General features: G+C 48.1%; 1 protein-coding gene across 6 annotated transcripts in view; it reads left to right on the plus strand.

Annotated features, from left to right (window-relative positions):
• The window catches only part of nova2 (NOVA alternative splicing regulator 2), a gene marked incomplete at its 5' end in the record, with an annotated part of 33649 nt that extends 31123 nt beyond the window's left edge, over nt 1-2526 (plus strand). For all 6 annotated transcript variants that reach the window (XM_084438646.1, XM_084438648.1, XM_084438647.1 and 3 more), the window contains one exon: nt 1328-2526. In XM_084438646.1, coding sequence (XP_084294772.1) covers nt 1328-2344 — 1017 coding nt within the window. In that variant the 3' untranslated portion in view covers nt 2345-2526. The remainder of the gene's footprint in view (nt 1-1327) is intronic.
• Between the last annotated feature and the right edge of the window lie 19056 nt (nt 2527-21582).

Below are 21582 nucleotides of genomic sequence, written 5' to 3' on the forward strand. Positions count from 1 at the left end.
GTGTGTGTGAGTCTGTGTGTGTGTGTATGTGAGTGTGTGTGTGTGTGTGTGTGTGTGTGTGTCGCTTCGGCTCCCTTTCAGTACTGCTTGAATGCCGGAGCCTGGTTTCCATGGTAACGCTGACCCCTGGGAGTCGATGCTTTTCACAAGGAGACTCTTTAGAAGCAGTGATTCACAGCTCTCTCTCTCTCTCTGTCTCTCTCTCTTTGTCTCTCTCTCTATCTCTCTCTTTGCCTCTCTATCTATCTCTCTCTCTTTGTCTCTCTCCCTATCTCTCTCTCTTTGTCTCTCTCTCTATCTATCTCTCTCTCTTTGTCTCTCTCTCTATCTCTCTCTCTCTGTATCACTCTCTCTCTGTCTCTCTCTCTCTCTCTCTCTCTCTCCCTCTCTCTTTGTCTCTCTCTCTCTACACCTCGCTCTCCCAACTCTCCTTTTCTCTAACTCCTTGTTAATGTGTTTTAATGTTAGCTCAGTCTGACCCCTCCCCTCTCCGCCTAGCGTGGCTGCGGGTTCTGTCTCTCTCTCTCTCTCTCTCTGTCTCTCTCTCTCTCTCTCTCTCTCTCTCTCTCTCTCTCTCTCTCTCTCCCTCCTCTCCTCTCCTCTGCTGTCTCACTCCTCCTCTCGCTCACTCACTCTCCCCTCCTCCCTCCACACCTCTTCACTCTTTCTCTCCTCTCTTTCTCTCCACTCTTTCTCTCCTCTCATTCTCTCCATCTGTTCCTTCTCCATCTCTCCGCTCCCATGAGCCTTTGTTTAAATAGCATTCAGCCGGTTGTACTTGTGTTTAAATAAAGACAACAGAATAAAGTAGTTTGAGAGCAATGCAGTAATCGTCCCTCTCTCTCCTCCTCTCCTCCCTCTCTCTCTCCCCCTCTCCTCCCTCTCTCTCTCCTCCTCTCCTCCCTCTCTCTCTCCCTCTCCTCCCTCTCTCTCTCCCCCTCTCCTACCTCTCTCCCTCCCTCTCTCTCTCTCCCTCCCCCTCTCCTCTCTCTCTCTCTCTCTCTCTCCCCCTCTCCTCCCTCTTTCTCTCCCTCTCCTCCCTCTCTCTCTCCCTCTCTCTCTCTCCCCCTCTCCTCCCTCTCTCTCTCTCCCCCTCTCCTCCCTACCTCCCTCTCCTCCCTCCCTCTCTCTCCCCCTCTCCTCCCTACCTCCCTCTCCTCCCTCTCTCTCTCTCCCCCTCTCCTCCCTACCTCCCTCTCCTCCCTCTCTCTCTCTCCCCCTCTCCTCCCTACCTCCCTCTCCTCCCTCTCTCTCTCTCCCCCTCTCCTCCCTACCTCCCTCTACTCCCTACCTCCCTCTCCTCCCTCCCTCTCTCTCCCCCTCTCAGGCCAAGCTCATCGTGCCCAACAGTACGGCGGGTCTGATCATCGGTAAGGGCGGCGCCACGGTCAAGGCGGTGATGGAGCAGAGCGGCGCCTGGGTCCAGCTGTCCCAGAAACCCGAGGGCATCAACCTGCAGGAGCGCGTGGTCACCATCAGCGGCGAGCCGGAGCAGAACCGCAAGGCGGTGGAGATCATCGTCCAGAAGGTCCAGGAGGACCCGCAGAGCAGCAGCTGCCTGAACATCTCCTACTCCAACATCTCGGGCCCCGTGGCCAACTCCAACCCCACCGGCTCCCCGTACGCCAACTCGGCCGAGGTGATGCCCGCGGCCGCCGCCGCCGCCGCCGCCACGGCCTCCAGCCTCCTGGGTCAGGCCAGCCTGGGCGTGGGCGCCTTCCCCACCACCATGTCCAGCTTCTCGGGGAACGACCTGCTGGCCATCACCTCCGCCCTCAACACGCTGGCCAGCTACGGCTACAACACCAACTCCCTGGGCCTGGGCCTCAACCCGGCGGCAGCTAGCGGGGTCCTCGCCGCTGTGGCCGCTAACGCTAACCCAGCGGCGGCGGCCGCAGCTAACCTGCTAGCGTCCTACGCTAGCGATGCGTCCGGCAGCATCGGCCACCATGCCGGCCTCGGGGGCTTCTCCCTGGGCTCGCTGGCGGCCGCCACGGGGGCCACCAACGGCTACCTGAGCGCTGCGTCCCCGCTGATGGCGTCCACGCTGCTGGCCGCGGAGAAGCTGGGCGAAGGCGCCAAGGAGGTGGTAGAGATCGCCGTGCCGGAGAACCTGGTGGGCGCCATCTTGGGGAAGGGCGGCAAGACGCTAGTGGAGTACCAGGAGCTGACGGGCGCCAGGATCCAGATCTCCAAGAAGGGCGAGTTCATCCCGGGAACCCGGAATCGTAAAGTCACCATCACAGGCTCACAGGCCGCCACACAGGCCGCGCAGTACCTGATCAGCCAGCGAATCACGTACGAGCAGGGGGTACGCGCCACCAACCCACAGAAGGTGGGCTAAGCGAGGGAATGGAGGAACATGAAAGAGGAAGGAAAAAGAAGGAGGCTGGGTGAGGATCAGAATGGAATGTGAGAGTGAGTGAAAGAAAGAAAGAAAGAAAGAAAGAAAGAAAGAAAGAAAGAAAGAAAGAAAGAAAGAAAGAAAGAAAGAGAAAGAAAGAAAGAAATAAAGAGAGGAGAGGAGGAGAGACAGAATGTCAGAGGGAAATCGTCCTCGTGTTTTCAGTATTCTAAAAATGATGCGACGCTAAAATTCCCCTGGGAGAGAGAAGGAGTGTCGAGCCGAAAAACCAAGAAAAAAAAAAAGTGTAAAATGTAAATAAGGGTTTTATTACTTAAGTCTTGATCTTTCGGGATTTTTTATTGTTTCGTTTTTATGTTTTAGTAAATGAAGTTGTTCTCTCTGTTGTTATGTGTTTTCTCTGGACAGTGGTGGGTGCCAGGTTTAGACTGGCATGGCTGCCGTGCTGCATTGTGGGTAAGGAGGGTGTGGCTGTGGGGGTACTGGGGGTCCACCCCTATGGAATCAGCCCCTCCCCCAGCTCCACCCTGTGTAGCTCACTCTGTTTTTTTTCGCTTTCAGTTTCGATTTGCCCCTGGCCCCTCCCCCCTGCCCACTCCGTTTTGCCCCCTCCCCCCTAAAAGGGTCTGATTAGACTGCAAACATGAGCTTGGTATGAGATCTAAAGAACCCCCCTGTAGTCTGTGACAACCCCCTCCCCTCGGCTCTCCCCCCTCCCCTGCCCAGCCCCGCCCCCCCCCCTCTGGGCAGAGGAGAGCAGGGGGGAGGGGGGGGCTGGGTGGGGAGGAAGATCAAGGTTCATCTCCTCCAGTCTTTCCTCTAGTCTGGTGTGGCGTAGCGCCATGGGGGCGCGTCGGCCCAGGCACACGCCCACACCATGCTCCCGCCTCGCGCGCCACACATACGTGACGCGCGTACACACGCGTAGATGCGCTCGAGGGCCAGAGTCCAGGACGCCAGCTGACGCGTGATATCCGTGCTCCTGGTCAGGGCAGCGCTCTAGACGGCCGAGCAACACAAATACACCGGTACCTAGAGTTCACACACAGCCTCTGGCATTCTCTCAGCAAACGTTTGCAGTCCGATATGATGATTATATTAATGTTGTTCTTATTCTTATTATTAAATATCATCACCATCATCATTATTTATTAATATGATTTCACCCATAAAGTTCGACATATTCAGTTGTTTTTTTTAAATCTGTGAATTCAGGTTGACATGAATGTAAAGACTATATTTTTTGATTTGAATCTTTCTTTTTTTATTTAATAAGTGGATTGAATATGAATGGTATGTCACATAGTGTAATATATGTCTTATTTAAGTGCTGTAAGAACAGAACAAAATCCCCAGATCAGTGTGTATACCCAGTCAGAGTAGAGCAGCACAGTAGACACGCACTCGTTCACACACACACACGCACACACACACACACACACACACAGGACAAAGAAACACTATGATGCCGTTTGGTGCTAAAAAGGGAATATACTGTTATCTGCATTGTAGATTGCGGTGTAATCTTTCAGATTGACTTCAACTGTATCTACATATCAATTGTTAGAAAATGCCACTTCCACCACAGGCCCAAGTGCAGTATTCTCTCTGGGCGTGATGTTGCACACCAAAGTAACAACAAACCATACCAGCCTGGCAGCCACACCAAACACCAACAAATAGTTGAATGGTTTCGAAGAGAAATGTTTCTGTAAAGCCTAGCTTGAGTCTAGGAAGAAGCAGAGTACCTCTGTGTGAGTTTGGTCTCATAGCTGAACTAAGGGAATGCCGCACTTTAGCCCGTGGAAACACACACACACACACACTCACTCCGTCTAGACAGTCCCCATCGCAGCCCTCACCGCGGAACACTAAGAGCACTTAGAACCCTGGGATCACTACCCCAGAAGGACATTATATAAACTTACTACTGAGAAAAACAAGATGCTGAATGCTGACTAGGAAGGAGAACACTGAATATGATGAAGGGCAGAGTGGACAGTCGAGGGTCCTCTGCTGGGGTTCGATGCGGTCCGCCTGTCCCTCCCGTCCAATGGCAGTGATGTAACATTGATGGTGGAGATAATGTCCCTGATCCAGTACCTAGCCCTTATCAAGCAGTGTTCCTCTGTCCATGATGAAAAGGGAATCGTGTTAACCACCCTCATGGTTGTTGGGTCTTAACCCCTGCTGAGGCGGTCAGGGATGTGATCTACTCTGCTTTAGGCAAGCGGTCGGATCCCCTCCCACTCGCTCGACCCCCGACCGCGGCGCTGCTAAAGATGCTGTTTTGTTTTTTTATTGTTTGGTTTTGTTGTTGTTGTTTTTTGCAATCGGATTACACTGAATCTTGTCTTAATGCACTGTGAAGTGAGAGCGGTTCTCTCTAGCCCCTGGGGGCGAGGTGGCGGTGGCGGCGTGGGCGTGTCCTAGGGGCGTGGTCGCAGGAGTCTCGCTGTAACGCTATGGGTTAATATGGCAGGGAAATGTACATACACACGCGTGTATGAAACACCAGGGCAACTAAACATATCTCACCAAGAATATCTGTCTAGAGCTTCATGATGAGTCAGGTTGAATTGATTAAGACTGATCAATCTGACTGATTGGATTTGTATTCCCATATCTTATTTATAACCAAACGATCAATATCTGGCAATTGAAGTTATGTAGTCATGGAAATGGTCTATTGATTGGAGGATGGGGTTGGGGGCCGGTGTCAGGTTCCCATGTTTGGTTGTATTTTTAAAGATATAGTCGCTGTTGAATATTCAGCCCAGAGCCCATGCTTGGCAGACAGACAGCCCTAGTGGTGAAAGAAAGTGTGATGGATTTGTGAAACGCCAGAGGAGGACGAGCGGCACGTAAAACAGCCCAGCGAGGAACCCTACTGTATCTATCCCCAACCGACATTTAAACACGTCGAGAGATCAACCTCGATCGTGTTCCTCACCTGCTGAGCTGCTGAGCTGCTGAGCTCCGAGATTATCGGAGCGTCAGACGGACACAGACAGACAGACAGACAGGGCATAATCTCCACAGATTGGTAAAGAGGCTTCTTTTCCCTCCATCTAATCTCATCCACTATCTCTCCTCACCCCCCCGCCAGCTCCGTGCACCCCATTCCTACACCCCCCCCCCTGCCACCTCACTCCATGGGTGACTCTGTCTGGTGTGACGATGCATGTCTTCTCAGCTGGCCCCTCCCAGGCCACTACCATTACAGACCAACCAACAGGCTCAGGGGGAGGCAGGGAGGGGGGGAACACTGGACCGTCCATTTTAGAAGCCCGGAATCTAGTCTGTGTTTGAGAACATTCTGTTACAACGCTGCCCTCAGCAGTGGACGTTTATCCGTGACGCTGCGATGAACAGGAAAGAGAACTTGTGACTAGGCAGCTATGACGCTCCCCTGGCCAGTGTAGTGGACTGCTCCTGTATATGGCTATTGCTACCTGTAGGAATACACTGCATTAATAACACATGCACAAACATATGCTTATTAACACATGCACATAGAGATCACATAAAGGAATTACTGCTCACTCTTGACATTTCTGACTGGATGTAGGTTATATTACTATAGAATTGTGACTAACATGTGTGGAAACTATTGGATATCTGTAGTGAGAGGTCCTGAGATGGTTCCAGCAAAGCTAGTGAGGGAACAGCTTTGTTGTCTTTCTATTACATCCATGATGACCCTATGTCAGCGGGATCGTAGGGCATCCATTTTGGTTTAGTTTGTAATTTAGGGGATCTAGCTATAATGTGATGAGTAATGGAAGCAATACACGTAGTAGCATGTCGTCTTGTCTCGTCCTTATCTTCTGTCTGTCGTAGAAGCTTTGGATTTTACCTATAGATGTTGAATAGGTTTACATAATTAACTTTTTCTTGTGAAAATGCTGCTATTTAATAAGTGATGTACTAAAAATAAAAGGTAAAACATATCGGATCTGTCAGTTAGCAGGACGCTCTAGTTCAGAGAGGTTTAATACAAGCTCATCATGCTGATAATAACATGATCAAAATAATCATAGGGTAAGAACAAGTATAAGGACAAACCAGAACAAATAAACCTGTGCCAAAATAGATCTTTACAGAAAATGAAACCTGTAAAATGTGTGATTTAAACAACCATTAGATGAAACATACTTTTATAAGAAAAAAATGTGAAAAGTGCCAAACGAACCATATTTATTTGCATAGGAACGAATAGTCACGGTGACCGTTTTTAAGAAATAGACTTAGAATGAAATAGACATAAAAACATAAAAACACTGTTTAGTTGTTCCTTTCCGCCCTTTTACAGCCTGCCCTGTGAGGAGGGAGATTGAGGGAAGTAGGGAGGCACCTTGTTAGCCAATCACAGCACTAGGACTTGCGGGCTAGGGGAGGAGTCAACCTACAGCTAGGGTAGCATGGTTATGCTAAGGAAGTGACTAGCATTCTTACTACAGCCTTTTATAGTTCTGAAAATGTATTTTGTGAAAATAGATGTTATCTTTTTTGCACGTCTATATTGCATGATATCAAAGTGAAGTGTGGACAAAAAAAATCGAAGAAATGAAAATATGACAAAAAAAAAGATTAGGCGGTGTGTATCGTTCATTTTGGAGACAAATATTTGCATGCCAACAATGGATGAGAATTTTGATATTCCTTTAACACATTTTCAAACATTAGTTGTGTTTCACAATGACCAAGCAGGTGTAGGAGAGGTGGTTCGGAGACCACGCATTTGACCTTGGTTCGATCCCTGTCATGGTCACATAGAGATATCATCGAGTAGATTAAGGGTCACGGTTAAACAAAATAATATTTAATTCGACTTTACAACTGAATGGGTATTTTGTGATTAAGTTGTCTAGGTATCTACCATTCTTAGAGAGAGGTGAACAAACGTTTGATCAAAGAAACATTTTTATCATTTACTGACTGTGCTTGTCGCACTACTTGCATTTCTAATTCTTAGTTGCAGGCAAAGTTGTTTTCCTATTCGTTTTCAGAGTCTAAATAGTATCTCAAGCTATAGGTTTCATGAATGTACTCACCTCTGTATAAGTTTGCATATCGCTCTTCTAAAGTAGAGTGTTTCTGTGTTCTGTGTGACTAATAATGACCTACTATCAGGTATGCCAGCTCTGGCCCTTAGCATCCTAGCCTTCTGGCCATCCAGCTAGTATGTGTGTGAATACGCGCCTCCTGTCTCTCTAAGACCCTCCTCCCCTCTGCCGTCTCCTCCTCTAGGAGGCCAGGTGGTGGTGAGGTCCCAGAGGAGAGACCTCTAGAGGCAGTGTGTTTGGGGTCTGTCAGAGGAGCTAGCGGAGCCAGAGTATCTCCTCACGCCTGGAGGCAGGTCACCTCAGGGTCTCTCCTGAATTCAGGACGTGTGTTTGGTGGTCTCTACTTCCCCAATCCAAACACATGCTTCCTAAGTCTCACAGACTTCAAAACATCAAAACATTGCCAGAATTTTCAGTGGGGAACTGGCGTGATATTCTGATTATAATTTCAAGATTGAATATATTTGTGGAAATCTGACAAATTAGTAATAGTGCCAAACAGATGAAATGCATCCACAATAATCATCAAATTATCACCGGATTCATATCACTGCCTCTAGTGAGACCTTGCCGCCCAGCGGTAGTGTAGACTAGAGTGACTAGCACTGCAGACCTATTTTCTGATGCATATCTAGCTGTGCATGTGCTATTGTCTATCTCTCTCTCCCCCTCCCTCTCTCTCTCTCTCTCCCTCCCTCTCTCTCTTTCCCTCTCTCTCTCTCTCCCTCCCTTCGTCTGTCTGCAGTAGGCGGGCACCGCAGTGTCCTCTCCATGTTGCTAGGCGACAGGTATGTTGCGTGTTGTAGTGGCGTGCCGCGGAGGAATGCAAACTTATCAGCTCACCTGTCACCAGATGATGTCATCGCTTCCCAGTGGGTGTGTGGCTGTACAGTAGTGCTCAACTCCAAACCCTCCGCCCCCCTCCCCCCCACCTCTCACCCACACTCACCCCAACACTCCCCCACCCAGCCTCACCCAGCCTCACCCCAGACATGTCCGGATCCCCGGGGCCACATCAGAGCTCGGGCCCATCCAAGCACCAGCAACTCTAGACTGCATTTTGTCATATCACTGTTCTGTTTTCTCTCTCTGGTTGTTGTTTTCTTTCTTGTTTTCTTGTTTTTTATTTTTTATTTTATTTGTACTACGCTCTCTCTCTAACCTAGACCAATTATAACGAAATGCCATTCATGTGTGCCCTGTTTACTACACCCCTTTGCTCCCGACCTTTTTGCACTTTCACTGCCCCTCCTCCTTTCCTCCGACCACCCCCGTGCTGCCCCCGCCCCCCCCCCCCCAAACACACACACACCTCCTCCCAGAGCCCAACCCCCTCCACACACACCCCTCTCCCCCGAGTGCCAAATAGATCCAGAACCATTCCAAATGTTTTTGAGTTCTCTTGTGTGTTGGACATCCATTGGACACACCCATGAAGCCAGCATGTATCCACCATAACATGATGTCAGTCATGGCGCCTCAGCATCACCGGTCAAAAACAACCCCCTCTCCCCCCTCCAACCCACCCAGACCCACACCAGACCAGGATTAACCCTTAAACGGCTGGCTACCTCCCATAAACTGCTTTTCCTAATTCTCTGCCATCTCTTCAACCTCCGGGACATCATTGATTGTGTGCCATAGTGTTGGGGAGGGACCCTGTCACTTCTCCTCACCCCCCCAAAGTCTCTCTCTCTCCATTTGATTCTCGATGGGAAAGATTAAAAAATCCATTTCTAATGACGATTTTTTTCTTTAACATTAAAACACACACACACTCCGTGCGGTGGTGTGAGGAGTGTTCTCGTCAGCTACGCAGCCATCCTCTGTCTTCTGAACTTTGAACTCCTCACCCTGTCATGAACTTGATTGACCTTCTTCCTCTCCCCTTCTGTGTTCATCAAACTGTTTGGACTTAAACTCTCCATCCCATCACAAACCTCTTGAGACTGTGCAATGCTAGCTGAAATGATTGGATTTTTATTTTTTTTGTTTGTTGCTTATCATTGGGACAATTCTCAGAGATTGAAAGAAACAGAAAAAAAACCTCCCAAAAAAGAAAAAATACAAACAAAAAAAACTAAACAACTTGTTTCTCCACAATTTCATTTTTTCTCTCTCATTGTAAATATCTTTTGTCAGATTTTGTTGAGCTGTTATGGAGAGGCGTGTTCAACTGACTGGGGCTGGCAGCATAAATCGACTAGTGGAACAACGAGAGGACGGACCCACGTTGATCCTGTCCATCGCACAGTTAGCGAGTCAGCTAGCTAGCTAGTTAGTTAGCAAGTAGGTTAGTTCTGCTGCAGTAGTCTGTGATGTTTATATTGGTGTTAACCTGCTGTATTAGTTCTATAGCCTCCATGTTAATTCCGCCTAGAAACAAGTATGTAAAAAGTAAGAAAGTCAGAAAATACTGACATGAGGAGCGCCAAAACTAGCCTCATCATAGAGACCTGTTTACATTGGCTAGCTACCGCAGACGCGCAGAACGGCTCCTCTGTTCATGCTTCTGTTTCCATGACAGCGAGTTCTAGCGGCAGCCATCTTTCTCTAGCGGTAGTCACGGAGACGCCTGGTAGAGTGCGGACATATCAACGAGAAGGACGTCTATTAACTCGACACCTTCCGAACACCAGAGATGAGCTCCCCGACCACAAAAGGACGTTGAGAGAGAGAGAGAGCTCTTACTTTTGTGCAATACTGTCGCTGTCGTTTACATGGTGAGGGGCAGAGACCAGGGCGATTAGATATATAAAGATAGATGGTGAATCACACCCTGACTGTGGCATATCTGCGTCTGTGTGGGCGGTTAGATGTCGATTCTGAGGGGAGGGAGAAGGTTGCCACGCTGCCGTGACTACACTGACCATATCATTGCTTTGTACTCCACTCACTCCCTTTTATACTGCCAGCCTCATCTACAGATAAAACACACATTAGCTATTTATTTCTCAGCCTATTATATACTATTAATAAATGACAACACAACAAGAAAAAGGGAATGACTGGAAAGGTTGAATTATTGTTTCGTTTTTAGTATTTTAGTGGTTGCTTTTAACAACATTCATTAACTGACTTAAAGAGTATTGAATATTTAATGTAATTGTAGCATTGTGTTTGTAAAGAAAAAAAAAAACAGTAGTGAGTTGTGTTTATTGACTTGTGGATTACCAGTGAAGTCGGCAATCTAGTGCTAATATATATGGACTCGTTTTTTTAAGGATTCTTATTTTGCGACAGCAACAACAGTCATTATAAATGTTCATTTTAGCATCACCTGTCTTCTGTTGTCTTATTCCTCACCACCCACTATAGCCATCACAGTAACACCATGTGCTCAATACGGGGAGGGCCATACCATACAGTCCGACCGGTGTGTGTGTGTGTTTGTGTGTGCGAATGAGTGTTTGCATAAGTGTGTGTGGGTATGAGAGTGTGTGTGTGTACGCGTTTGCATGTGTGTGTGTGTGTGTGTGTGAAGTCTGCTACCTAAGCCTGTGTGGGATGGGTGTTCTGTCCTACGTCACCACAGCATAACCTGAAGGGCTTCCATTCATCAATGGAATCCTCTGACGTTACCGCTGGGACCATCATGTGACCTGAGTCTACTATCTCGTCCATAACCCAACCCACCCAACCAACCAACCGTCCACCTCCCACTGAGTCATCTCCAGCCTCACGCTGCCAGCACCATCTGATCCGTCCTCCATCAGTAACATACTGTAACATACTACTGTTACACAATCACAGCCACATTAACCTGTCACCATATCCACATAGGAGCGAGGTTGCACGGTATATGATGCTCGAAACAGCCAACCAACCATCCTCGGCTCCTGGGGGGGGGGGGGCATGACTAATACTCGACCACGGTCAGTTTCTAGAACGTCTGCAGGGCCACGGTCAGCTCTAAAAGGGAGAGGAAGGGAGATAGATCTACCTTACAGTACATGCCTACCTAACCCAATGCATTCTGCAGTCTCCTACATTTCATGTTGCCCTAATGCTTTCCAATACAGGCCAAAGACGATTGACATGTCCCTGTACGATTGCTTACCAATTCCTATTCAATCAATCTAATTGATTGATTGATTGATTAATTGACCAATGCTCCTGAGGGATGATTTGCACCCAGGAGAAAGAGCTAGCCGATAATGAGATGTTTACACCTTCAATGAGACCAACGCTGTTAAAAGAATGTCTAGGACTTAAAACCTATACTCTGATGAGTACGTATTGCTAAATGATGATATTTCGATGACTATTTCTATGTGACCTGAGGTAATGTAATTATGAATCATTGCATGTTACTACTTTTTTTGCAATGAAATACATTTTTGGAACTGTTAGAATGAATGGTACTTTGTGAAGCTAGTGCTGACGTCTTCGCTAACGTTAGAAATGTCACCATGAGGAAAGGTTATGGACCAATGAATGCTAAAATGTCTGACCATAAAGTTTTTACTGTAAGATTCTGTTCATTTGTACATGGGTATTATGGGTATAAAATAAACCATTGAAGCAAATCATCAGCTAGGTATCATTAGTCTTAAAGATTAAAGCCCACACAAACAGTGCATTTACCCTTGATATTGGACAGACACTTCATTAGGCATAGACATTAACAGAGGTAAGTTAAATGTTCCCTGTTGAATTGAATAATGGTTCTGTCCAAATGGCAGTGAAGACTAACATAGCATAGATTCATAAAATAGTATGGATGAATATTATATTGTGGCCTACTGCATTAAAGTTGTGGTAACAAGAATAGGTGTATTGCAATCTAAGGTTTCAAGACAATCCAAAGGTTTGGGTCTTTCTTTCATGTCATCTAATCCTCTATACGCATCACAAATGACACAATCAACAAACATGGGTTTTAACATGCTCATTCACCCACAATTCCCCTGTGCACCAGCTCATCCAATCAGCAAACACCTACACTCCTGTCCTGCATCCACCATGTGTCCACTGCCTTCCAGCCAATCTGCACCCGCGACCTGCTGCGCTGGCCAATGGGCTGGGCCCGCGCCATGTTGGCTGTGGGTTTATTGATCAGTAGTGGAGTCCCCTGGGTACCCAACATTCATGGTGTGACAACCCTGTATCAGTCTCGCCAACCCTCCTCTTAAAGAAGTTCCTCCATGAGAACGAAGCAAGCAGAGGCTATGGCTGAGTTTTCTCTGCTGATGATGAAAATACATTGTTGACGCATAACGTTTCACAACTCCTAGGCTAACGGGAATGAGACGAGGTGTCTTTCAGGCAGCTAATACAACGTCCAATGCGAGACCAGATGTGTACGGAGCCCTGGAGCTGCATGCTGTACAGAGCCATGTACTAACTGTTATGTGCCTTTGTGGCCGGTCTAGAGATGATCATGTGGGTCGATTGGTTTGTGCGGTAGATGTGTTATTTCAGTCAACACCAGTGAGCGGTGAGGAGGTAAGTTGATCTGTGAGAATAACCAGTCTTCTGTAAAGGGTGTGTTTTTGCACTGTCAACTGTCCACACATACATGTATATAGGCCTGACTCTCTCTGCGCACGAGGACGTATAGGCTACATTTATACAGAGTACCTAATGCATTATGTAAATTCAGCCTTCCCCCAGTGGGCCATGTCTCAGTGGGGCTCACCTGGATACGTACGAGGAAGAATAAGGAATGAGCTTATATACCGTGTCCAGAGGGATCTTGCGAGGAGAGGGGACAGATATAGAATGCTGGTCTGGTCGTTTTCCATGTAAACCATTGAGCATCTGGTGAACCTGCTACAATGATGAATTAGCAGCCCTCCACACAGCCGGGCCCCTCCCCTCTCTCCTCCAGCGCTAGCTCCCGCCGTGCTCCGTCTCTGCCAGACCGAGCACTCCAGCTAATGGCGCGCCTCTCCTTTCGGAGGCGGCTTATTGATTTCTCTTTTCCCTCCTCCCTCCTTCTCCTCCTCCCGACTCTCCCATTCATCATCCCCCAAACCCCGGGAACGCCGTAGCCTAGCTGCCCGGACCAGCTGTTCCCAGGAATACGCTGCGCCTGTTAGGAAGTAGGAGATGGGATGGAGATTGATGCCTGGCTTCGTACGCGCTCAGGTGACGATAGCTACCCTGTCTGTGTGAGATATGGCCATTTGTAAGGCGGGAAAGCCCAGGTTTGATGCCTGCAATGGCTCGACAGTGGGATCAAGAGAATCTAGGTTATCCTCCTGTTATCCCTATGACCTTTGACCTCAAAGACAAAACATCAACTCGCCCCTTTAGCAACCATTCAGACAACAGTTCTCCCAGAGGGTTCAGGTAGATCAGCTGATTAAATAGACTACCTGTACATATTTGAAGAACCAAGGTAAAAACATAATTTTGACAATCAGATTGTATTATGACATAGTCCTAGCACCAAAAGCACAGTAGCTACAGTATTAGGCCTACTGCTGACTACCTTTCTCCTGTCAGACAGGCCTTTCTTGTCTGAGTGTCCACAAGAGCCCAGTCCAATCCAGTCCAGCTCTGACCAGTTCAACCCTGCCCAGACCAGCTCAGGTCCAGTCCACCATCCCTGCTGTGATTCACCTATCCCCAGTCTGGCCCCAGTCTCGCCGGAGGAGCTGCGTTTTTACCACAACAAACAACAGATGTTTTGAATTTTGAGAAATACACAAACACCTGATCCCTCGAAAATCACTGCAGCCCAATAGAATCCCTGGGAGCCTATTCCTCTCCTCCAGCCACAGATCAGCTATTTGGGGCCGCGCTGATTCAGTGGATAGAAATACCGGTGTGTGTGTGTGTGTGTGTGTGTGTGTGTGTGTGTGTGTGTGTGTGTGTGTGTGTGTGTGTGTGTGTGTGTGTGAACACTCGGGAGGGGAGGTAGAGTATGTGCTGCTCTAGAACAAATCCTAGAATAAACGTAAGATGGACGATACACTTGTTCTACTGTGAAGTCTTCTGACTAGCAGCTTGCATTCCACCAATCTGAAATGGGTGAAAACGTGTTTGGATTTCATCCCAATATGATGCATATTGCCCCTTTCAATAATATTACACTCCATTTGAATGACCAAATATGAGCTTTTTGATGTAACATTTTGTAAATTGAAGTAGAAATCCCAAATCTAGATTTTAATCATGGCTTACAATTTTTTTTTATCTACTCAAATTGGAGAATTGGAATGTATATTTTTGGAAAAACTGAATATTTGTATTTGGACTTCCAGAGATTTTAGTCGATTTCCTGTTTTACCAACTCACTGCATGTTTGTGTAGACAGAACCTTAATGTCCTCTCTGAGCTTCCTGCGCCCTGCTTCCTGTCCAGGAAGGTATAAAGAAGGAAATGTCCGGTAGCATACATACTGGTCAGGACCCCGGCTCCAAGCTGGCTCTCAGCATAGCAGTAGTTCTGGACAGGATGTTAGTTCTGACCCTTTCTTTTTTATACATTTCTTACTTCTTATCAGATTGAGGTTGGATCCCTGCCTCCGGTTCTCATCAAACATACCATGTAAACCTGCTGAAGCTTTGTGGTCACCAAATTAAGTAGTATGACAATTAAATCAAGATTATTATTGAGTAACTGCGAGGGAGATTTATTAAGTGAGATATGATAACTAGGCACTTATTATCATTATCAACAATAAGGTACAATCTGATTTGAAAGACAATTTCAAAGCTAGATATTTATTTATTCAAATTGTTTATTATTATTATTATTATTTTGTTTTTTAGTAAAACAGATGTTTCCTCTAATTTACAGAATACCAGTCAAATAAGCAAAATAATGAACAATGATTGTAATTTTGTATGTTTTGTTTTGTCATAATCTGGCATATATTTTGCTGTTGTAATATTTCTAACCAACATTACAGATTAAGCATCCATTTGTTTTAAGAAAAATAAGAAAAAAAACTATTTTACAGTTTAATGAATGTTTGATTATTATGTGTATAAATATACTGAGAATAAATATGTTTAAATTGCGATGCAAAAGCTGTGATTTTAAAACACTGTAGCGTGTACAGTGATTTCTTTATCAATTTTATGGTACATGATATGTTCTGCAATCTTGCAGTTGTTGTTTGTTTGATTTCTGTTTTGAGCCTATGCTTTAATAAATGCATTTTCTACGGTATACAAGGGGAACCTCAACACTTCTGTGTGTTATTCACACCCCTGATGGCTACTGTGTGGCTGTTGCAGAGGCGTTGACTGTACAGAATTTCAATGACAATGAGACTGAGCCCGTCTGGGTTGAGAGTATGATTTGCATAATGGGAATAAGTATTTTCTATTTCACTGTTGTCTATAATTTGCCACCCAAGGTTATTTCATATTCATGCATTTTCGTCCTGGTGCCTGTTTGTGAGAGTTGAAATGTGTGTGGGTGCGTGTGCATGTGTGTGTGTGTGTGTGTTTGTGTGTGTGTTTGTGTTGGCTGATGAATAAATAAGTAAACAAGTAAATAAATAAATAAACAAGTAAATACATAAATAAATGAAATTAAACGCTAGCTGCCTCTGTGCTGAGTTTGCCAAAAGATTTGTTTCTTCAAGTTCTGGGAAGTTGCGTCATGATCAACCCAAACTCCAGGTCTTCTCACCAGGCTCCAACCTCTGCCATCCTAGCCACCTGCCTCCCGAGCCCGGCCCAGGATCGCTCCCCTCAGCTGGGACACATCCGTCTGTTCCTGGCCTCTGGAAGGACAGCCTGGAGCTCTCAGAGGGGTCCGGGCTGAGCTCCACACCAGAAGACCTCAGATGGAAAACAGGGAGAGAGAGAGAGAGAGAGAGAGAGAGAGAGAGAGAGAGAGAGAGAGAGAGAGAGAAAGAGCTCCAGAGAGAGAGAGAGAGAGAGAGACAGAGAGAGAGAGAGAGCTCCAGAGAGAGAGAGAGACAGAGAGAGAGAGAGAGAGAGAGCTCCAGAGAGTGAGAGAGAGAGAGAGAGCTCCAGAGAGAGAGAGAGAGAGAGAGAGAGAGAGAGCTCCAGAGAGAGGGAGCTCCAGAGAGAGAGAGAGAGAGAGAGAGAGAGGGAGAGAGAGAGAGAGAGAGAGAGAGAGAGAAAGAGCTCCAGAGAGAGGGAGCTCCAGAGAGAGAGAGAGAGAGAGAGCTCCAGAGAGAGCTCCAGAGAGAGACAGAGAGTGAGAGAGAGACAAAGAGAGAGCCAGAGAGAGAGAGAGAGAGACAGAGAGAGAGCCAGAGAGAGAGCTTCAGAGAGAGAGAGAGAGACAGAGAGAGAGAGAGAGAGAGAGAGAGAGAGACAGAGAGAAAGAGAGAGAGAGCCAGAGAGAGAGAGAGCTCCAGAGAGGGAGAGCTCCACACGGCCTGTCCCAGACTGCAGAGGCGGCCGTGAGGTTTGGGCTTGACCCTGTGACTGCTGGTGAAAAGATAGCTGTGCTGGTCCCAGGCCTCCGAGGATCATGGGAGAGAGAGGGGCGGTCTGGAGCTACAGAAGTGGGGGGCAGGGAGGAGGCAGAGACAGGTGGAAGACTGTCCCAAAGCTACTACAGTATATCAGACAGGAAGCACAGAAAGAGATGGACAGAAGACAGGATGAGAGGAGTGTAGATTTAGTAGATTACCAACCTTGAATTCACCTTGGTTCTCGCTCGGTTAAATAACAATTAGAGACTTTTTCAAGTTGTCAGGCTTTACAGGCATTCAATAACTAACTAACTAAATAAAAAATGGAAATATCCGCTCTTCGTGACTAAGACAGACGACAGCACACTGGCAGTTTGATAGGTTCAAACAGCCTCTGCTACCAAAAGAATCCTTCAGATAAATTACTTGAAATATCTTCAAAGTCAAGTGTGGTGGTCAACGAATCCTAGAAGACCACAGAGGAGGTCTGAGCGTGACAGTTGGGATACAAAGGGTCCATTTATGAAATACGCCGAGTTGACATTAATCCCTCTTTACATAACTCAGATTATGGAGAGTGCTCTCTGAGACCGATTTGGTTACAGTCTAGATCTATTCCTGAGTTCTAGGAGATTTTCGTGTCTGTGTGTGTGTGTGTACTGTTACATCATCCAAAAATCCGGTCGTCAATGTGAAAAAATTACAGTACTGTATGAGTGATGAAGAGAACGCTGTTATCTTGAACCAATTACTTGTATTTCTGATTGTATATCACAATAGTTGTAGCCCTATAAAAAGGACTTGGTACAGAACAGTTCGCATGGTGTGTTTCTGACCAGGGCTGGAGGAAGGCCTGACACAACAGGGAAGGATGCTGTCATGCTGGATTGAGGGCCGGCCCAAGGCGTCCTGAGGAATGATCACCACTTCCTCCCCCCTCCATCCCCTCCTCCACCCCCTCCTCCATCTCCCTCCTCCATCCCCTCCTCCACCCCCTCCTCCACCCCCTCCTCCATCCCCTCCTCCACCCCTCCTCCATCTCATCCTCCACCCCCTCCTCCTCCACCCTTCTCCTCCACCTCCTCCTCCACCACGGCCCCAGAGCTCCACACCCAGCTACGGCAGATCAGCCACTTGAAGGTTAAATCAGACACAGACCAGAGGAGATGGGGAAGAGGAGGAGAGGAGGAGGAGGTGGAGAAGAGAAGGTATAAAAAGCATCAGTGACCCATTTTTCTCTCTGCCGCCTCCCCGTTTATCTAGTTCACCCCGAAAAAAGAACAGAGAGAGAGAGACAGGGAGAGAGTGAGAGAGAGAGAGATAGGGAGAGAGAGAGAGAGAGAGAGGGAGAGAGAAAGAGAGAGAGAGAGGGAGAGAGAGAGAGAGAGAGAGAGGGAGAGAAAGAGGGAGAGAGAGAGGGGGGGAGAGAGAAGGAGAGAGAGAGGGAGAGAGAGGGAGTGAGAGAGAGAGAGAGAGGGAGAGAGGGAGTGAGAGAGAGAGAGGGAGAGAGAGGGAGAGAGAGAGGGAGAGAGAGAGAGGGGGGGAGAGGGAGAGAGGGGGAGAGAGAGAGAGGGAGAGAGAGACAACCGTTTTTTTTTTGTGTAAGACGCCGCTGAGCAAAGGGAAGGAGGGAAGCAGGAGGGATGGAACGGAGGGATGGAGAGACAGAGGAGGAGTACCGTGGGTACATCTCTGCCCAGTGGCAGATGGCGGCGCAGCAGGACCGGCAGGGTCAGCCGTGCCCCCCTCCTCCCCAGGGGTGACCCTCTCCTGGCCCGACCTACTGACCCCCCTCACCTCCTACTAACCGCCTGGCGCGCCGGTGATGGGGGCGCTGGGACTCCTAGAGGAGGAAGGACACGTCCACCACTGGCACCGTGCTGACCCTATCTACCTGGTCCACTGGCACCGTGCTGACCCTATCTACCTGGTCCACTGGCACCGTGCTGACCCTATCTACCTGGTCCACTGGCACCGTGCTGACCCTATCTACCTGGTACATCAGGGATTTCTGCATCTCTTGTACCCGAAAGGTGTTTTGTCTTCATGTGTGTGTGTGTAATTACATCCTGGGAGATATGAAAAGGCTCGATCTATCATCGTGTCAAGCGTGCCTTGGAGAGAGAGAGAGAGGGAGAGAGAGTGGGTGAGTATGAAGTGGGCGGAGCCTGTTATGTAAAGCAACTGGCTGAGGTTGAGTGAACAAAGGGATTCCTCTTCCTGCTTCAGAGGTGTGTCCTCTCAAACACACACACACACACACACACACACACACACACACACACACACACACACACACACTCAGGTGCCGGACGACACACCGGACTCTCCAGATCCACGCCGCGCTAGCGACAGAGATCTGCTAGGATATCCTTTACACTCTGAACAAAACAGCAGGTTTCTGTACAAAATCAATGGAGAGAATTTCACAGAATTGCATTGTGGGTTTAGGACTAGGAGAGCTTCCTCAGAGCAGAGCAGGGCTGGGGGCTGGGGGCTCTGCTCACAGCTCCATGCTCCGGGGTGTGACATCGAGCTGTGAAGGTCAGAGGAAGGACTTCTAGCCTTGGGAGACTCCGTCTCTCAGCTTGTTCCTCCAAGCCTCCATTCCCACCTGAGAACAGTCCTTTCAGAACATCAAATCCTCTCCAGACACCCCAAACGCCCATAGATGGACTTCCAGGCCCCGGCCAATCAGTGCCCTGGAAAATGCTTTTCAGGGTATCGAGCGTGTGTCCAAGACAACAATGGGGGAAATGGCATTGAGGTTGCCATGGAGACTGTGAGCTGCAAAGAGAGCTTCTTTCATAACATATGTCTGATTTGGCCAGTCTGTCAGCGCATAGCAACAGACTCATACCCATGTCTCAACACTCCCTGTGAAATACATTTGTCTGTATTTCTGTTACTAAGAAAGGATGTTATGAAACTAAGTAATTAATTAAACTGTATATCGGTGAACACAAAGTTCACCTTTCAGATTAGATCATATTAAACTAAAGTTTTACTGTAAAAATGTTCTAAAGGATGACTAACATAGCAAGTATCTTATCAGGCTGGTAATCAGGCCAGTAAACACACTTCCATTTGACCAACAGCACAAAGTTCATCTCCGCTGTTGTCTCAGTGAGACACCCACAGTGTACAAAACAACCACAAAGCATGTTTCACTATTCAGTCCCTGCGCAGACGGCTCACTAGTTAGTTTCCTGTTAGCTGCGCAGACGGCTGCGTGTTCACTAGTTAGTTTCCTGTTAGCTGCGCAGACGGCTGCGTGTTCACTAGTTAGTTTCCTGTTAGCTGCGTAGATGGCTGCTTGTTCACTAGTTAGTTTCCTGTTAGCTACGCAGACGGCTGCGTGTTCACTAGTTAGTTTCCTGTTGGCTGCGCAGACGGCTGCGTGTTCACTAGTTAGTTTCCTGTTAGCTGCGTAGATGGCTGCTTGTTCACTAGTTAGTTTCCTGTTAGCTGCGTAGATGGCTGCTTGTTCACTAGTTAGTTTCCTGTTAGCTACGCAGACGGCTGCGTGTTCACTAGTTAGTTTCCTGTTGGCTGCGCAGACAGCTGCGTGTTCACTAGTTAGTTTCCTGTTGGCTGCACAGACGGCTGCGTGTTCACTAGTTAGTTTCCTGTTGGCTGCAGAGGCGTCTCCAAGCCACATCTCTGCTGCTGGATGAATGTGGGGATGGGAGAGAGGGAGGGAGGGAGGGAAGAAGGGAGAGGAGAGTGAAGGAGGAATAGAAGGAGAGAAGGAGGGAGGGAGTGCGTCATGCTCCGGCATTAGTATGCCATCAGGTTGCTGGTGCGGCATGGAGGAGAGGAGGAGAAGAGAGATGGAAAGGAGAGGAGGAGAGGAGAGGTTTGTTCTGGAGGCGCTCTGATGCTGCAGTCGGACAACAGAAACTCACTGGCTCTCGGTCTTGGAGGAGCTCACTCACTCTCATCCCCGAAACTGGGCTTCATACCGTTTGTCTGAGAATCCATCTTTGCTGAACACCAATCTGTAATGGAGGCTGTCTGTTGTTGTTCTAGAGACAGAGGAGGATAGAGAGACGGAGAGAGAGAGAGTTGAGAAGAGGACGAGTAGAGAAAAGACACAGAGGGCCGGGAGAAACAGACAGGGCCATCTTTCTCTCTGAGGCACCGTCCTATCAGACACCTCCGTGTTCTTTCAGCATGCCTGGAGAGAAGGTTGGGGAGGGGGGAAGGGGGGATCATTGATGAGCCGAACCCGCCCCCCCTGCTATACCCCCCCCCCCTCCTCTCTCTTTTGCTGCCTTGGTCCTTGGCAGGTCTGCGTTGCCATGGAAACGCTCGCATTGCCGCAGGCTGGCTGGAGCGGAGTGGGCTGTTGAAAAGGAGAGAGAGAGAGAGAGAGAGAGAGAGGGAGACAAAAAGAGTGAGAGAGAGGGAGAGAGAGAGAGACGGAGAGACAGAGAGTGATAGAAACAGAGAGAAAGAGAGTGAGAGACGGAGAGAGAGAGAGAGAGAGAGAGAGAGAGAGAGAGAGAGAGAGATCACTGCAGTGAGAAGGGGGGGGGGGGATAGGGGGATGAGGGGAAAGAGAGAGATGGGGGTAGGGGTGGTACAGCAGGCGAGAATTGGTTCTCCAATTCATTACCCGGGCGCCGCTCCTCCCCTCCCTTTCTCCCTCCCTCCCTCCTTCCCGCTTCCCAAATATAATCATGTGCATCGGCTGTGTCTCGGGCGTCGGGTGCACTGGGCCCGGCGCTGCTCTGCAGTCTGGACACGTTGGATCCAAACTTCAGTCCGCATTCAATTATTCATCCGCC

This window comes from Borostomias antarcticus (assembly GCF_949987555.1).
Source record: "Borostomias antarcticus genome assembly, chromosome: 1".
NCBI lineage: Eukaryota > Metazoa > Chordata > Actinopteri > Stomiiformes > Stomiidae > Borostomias > Borostomias antarcticus.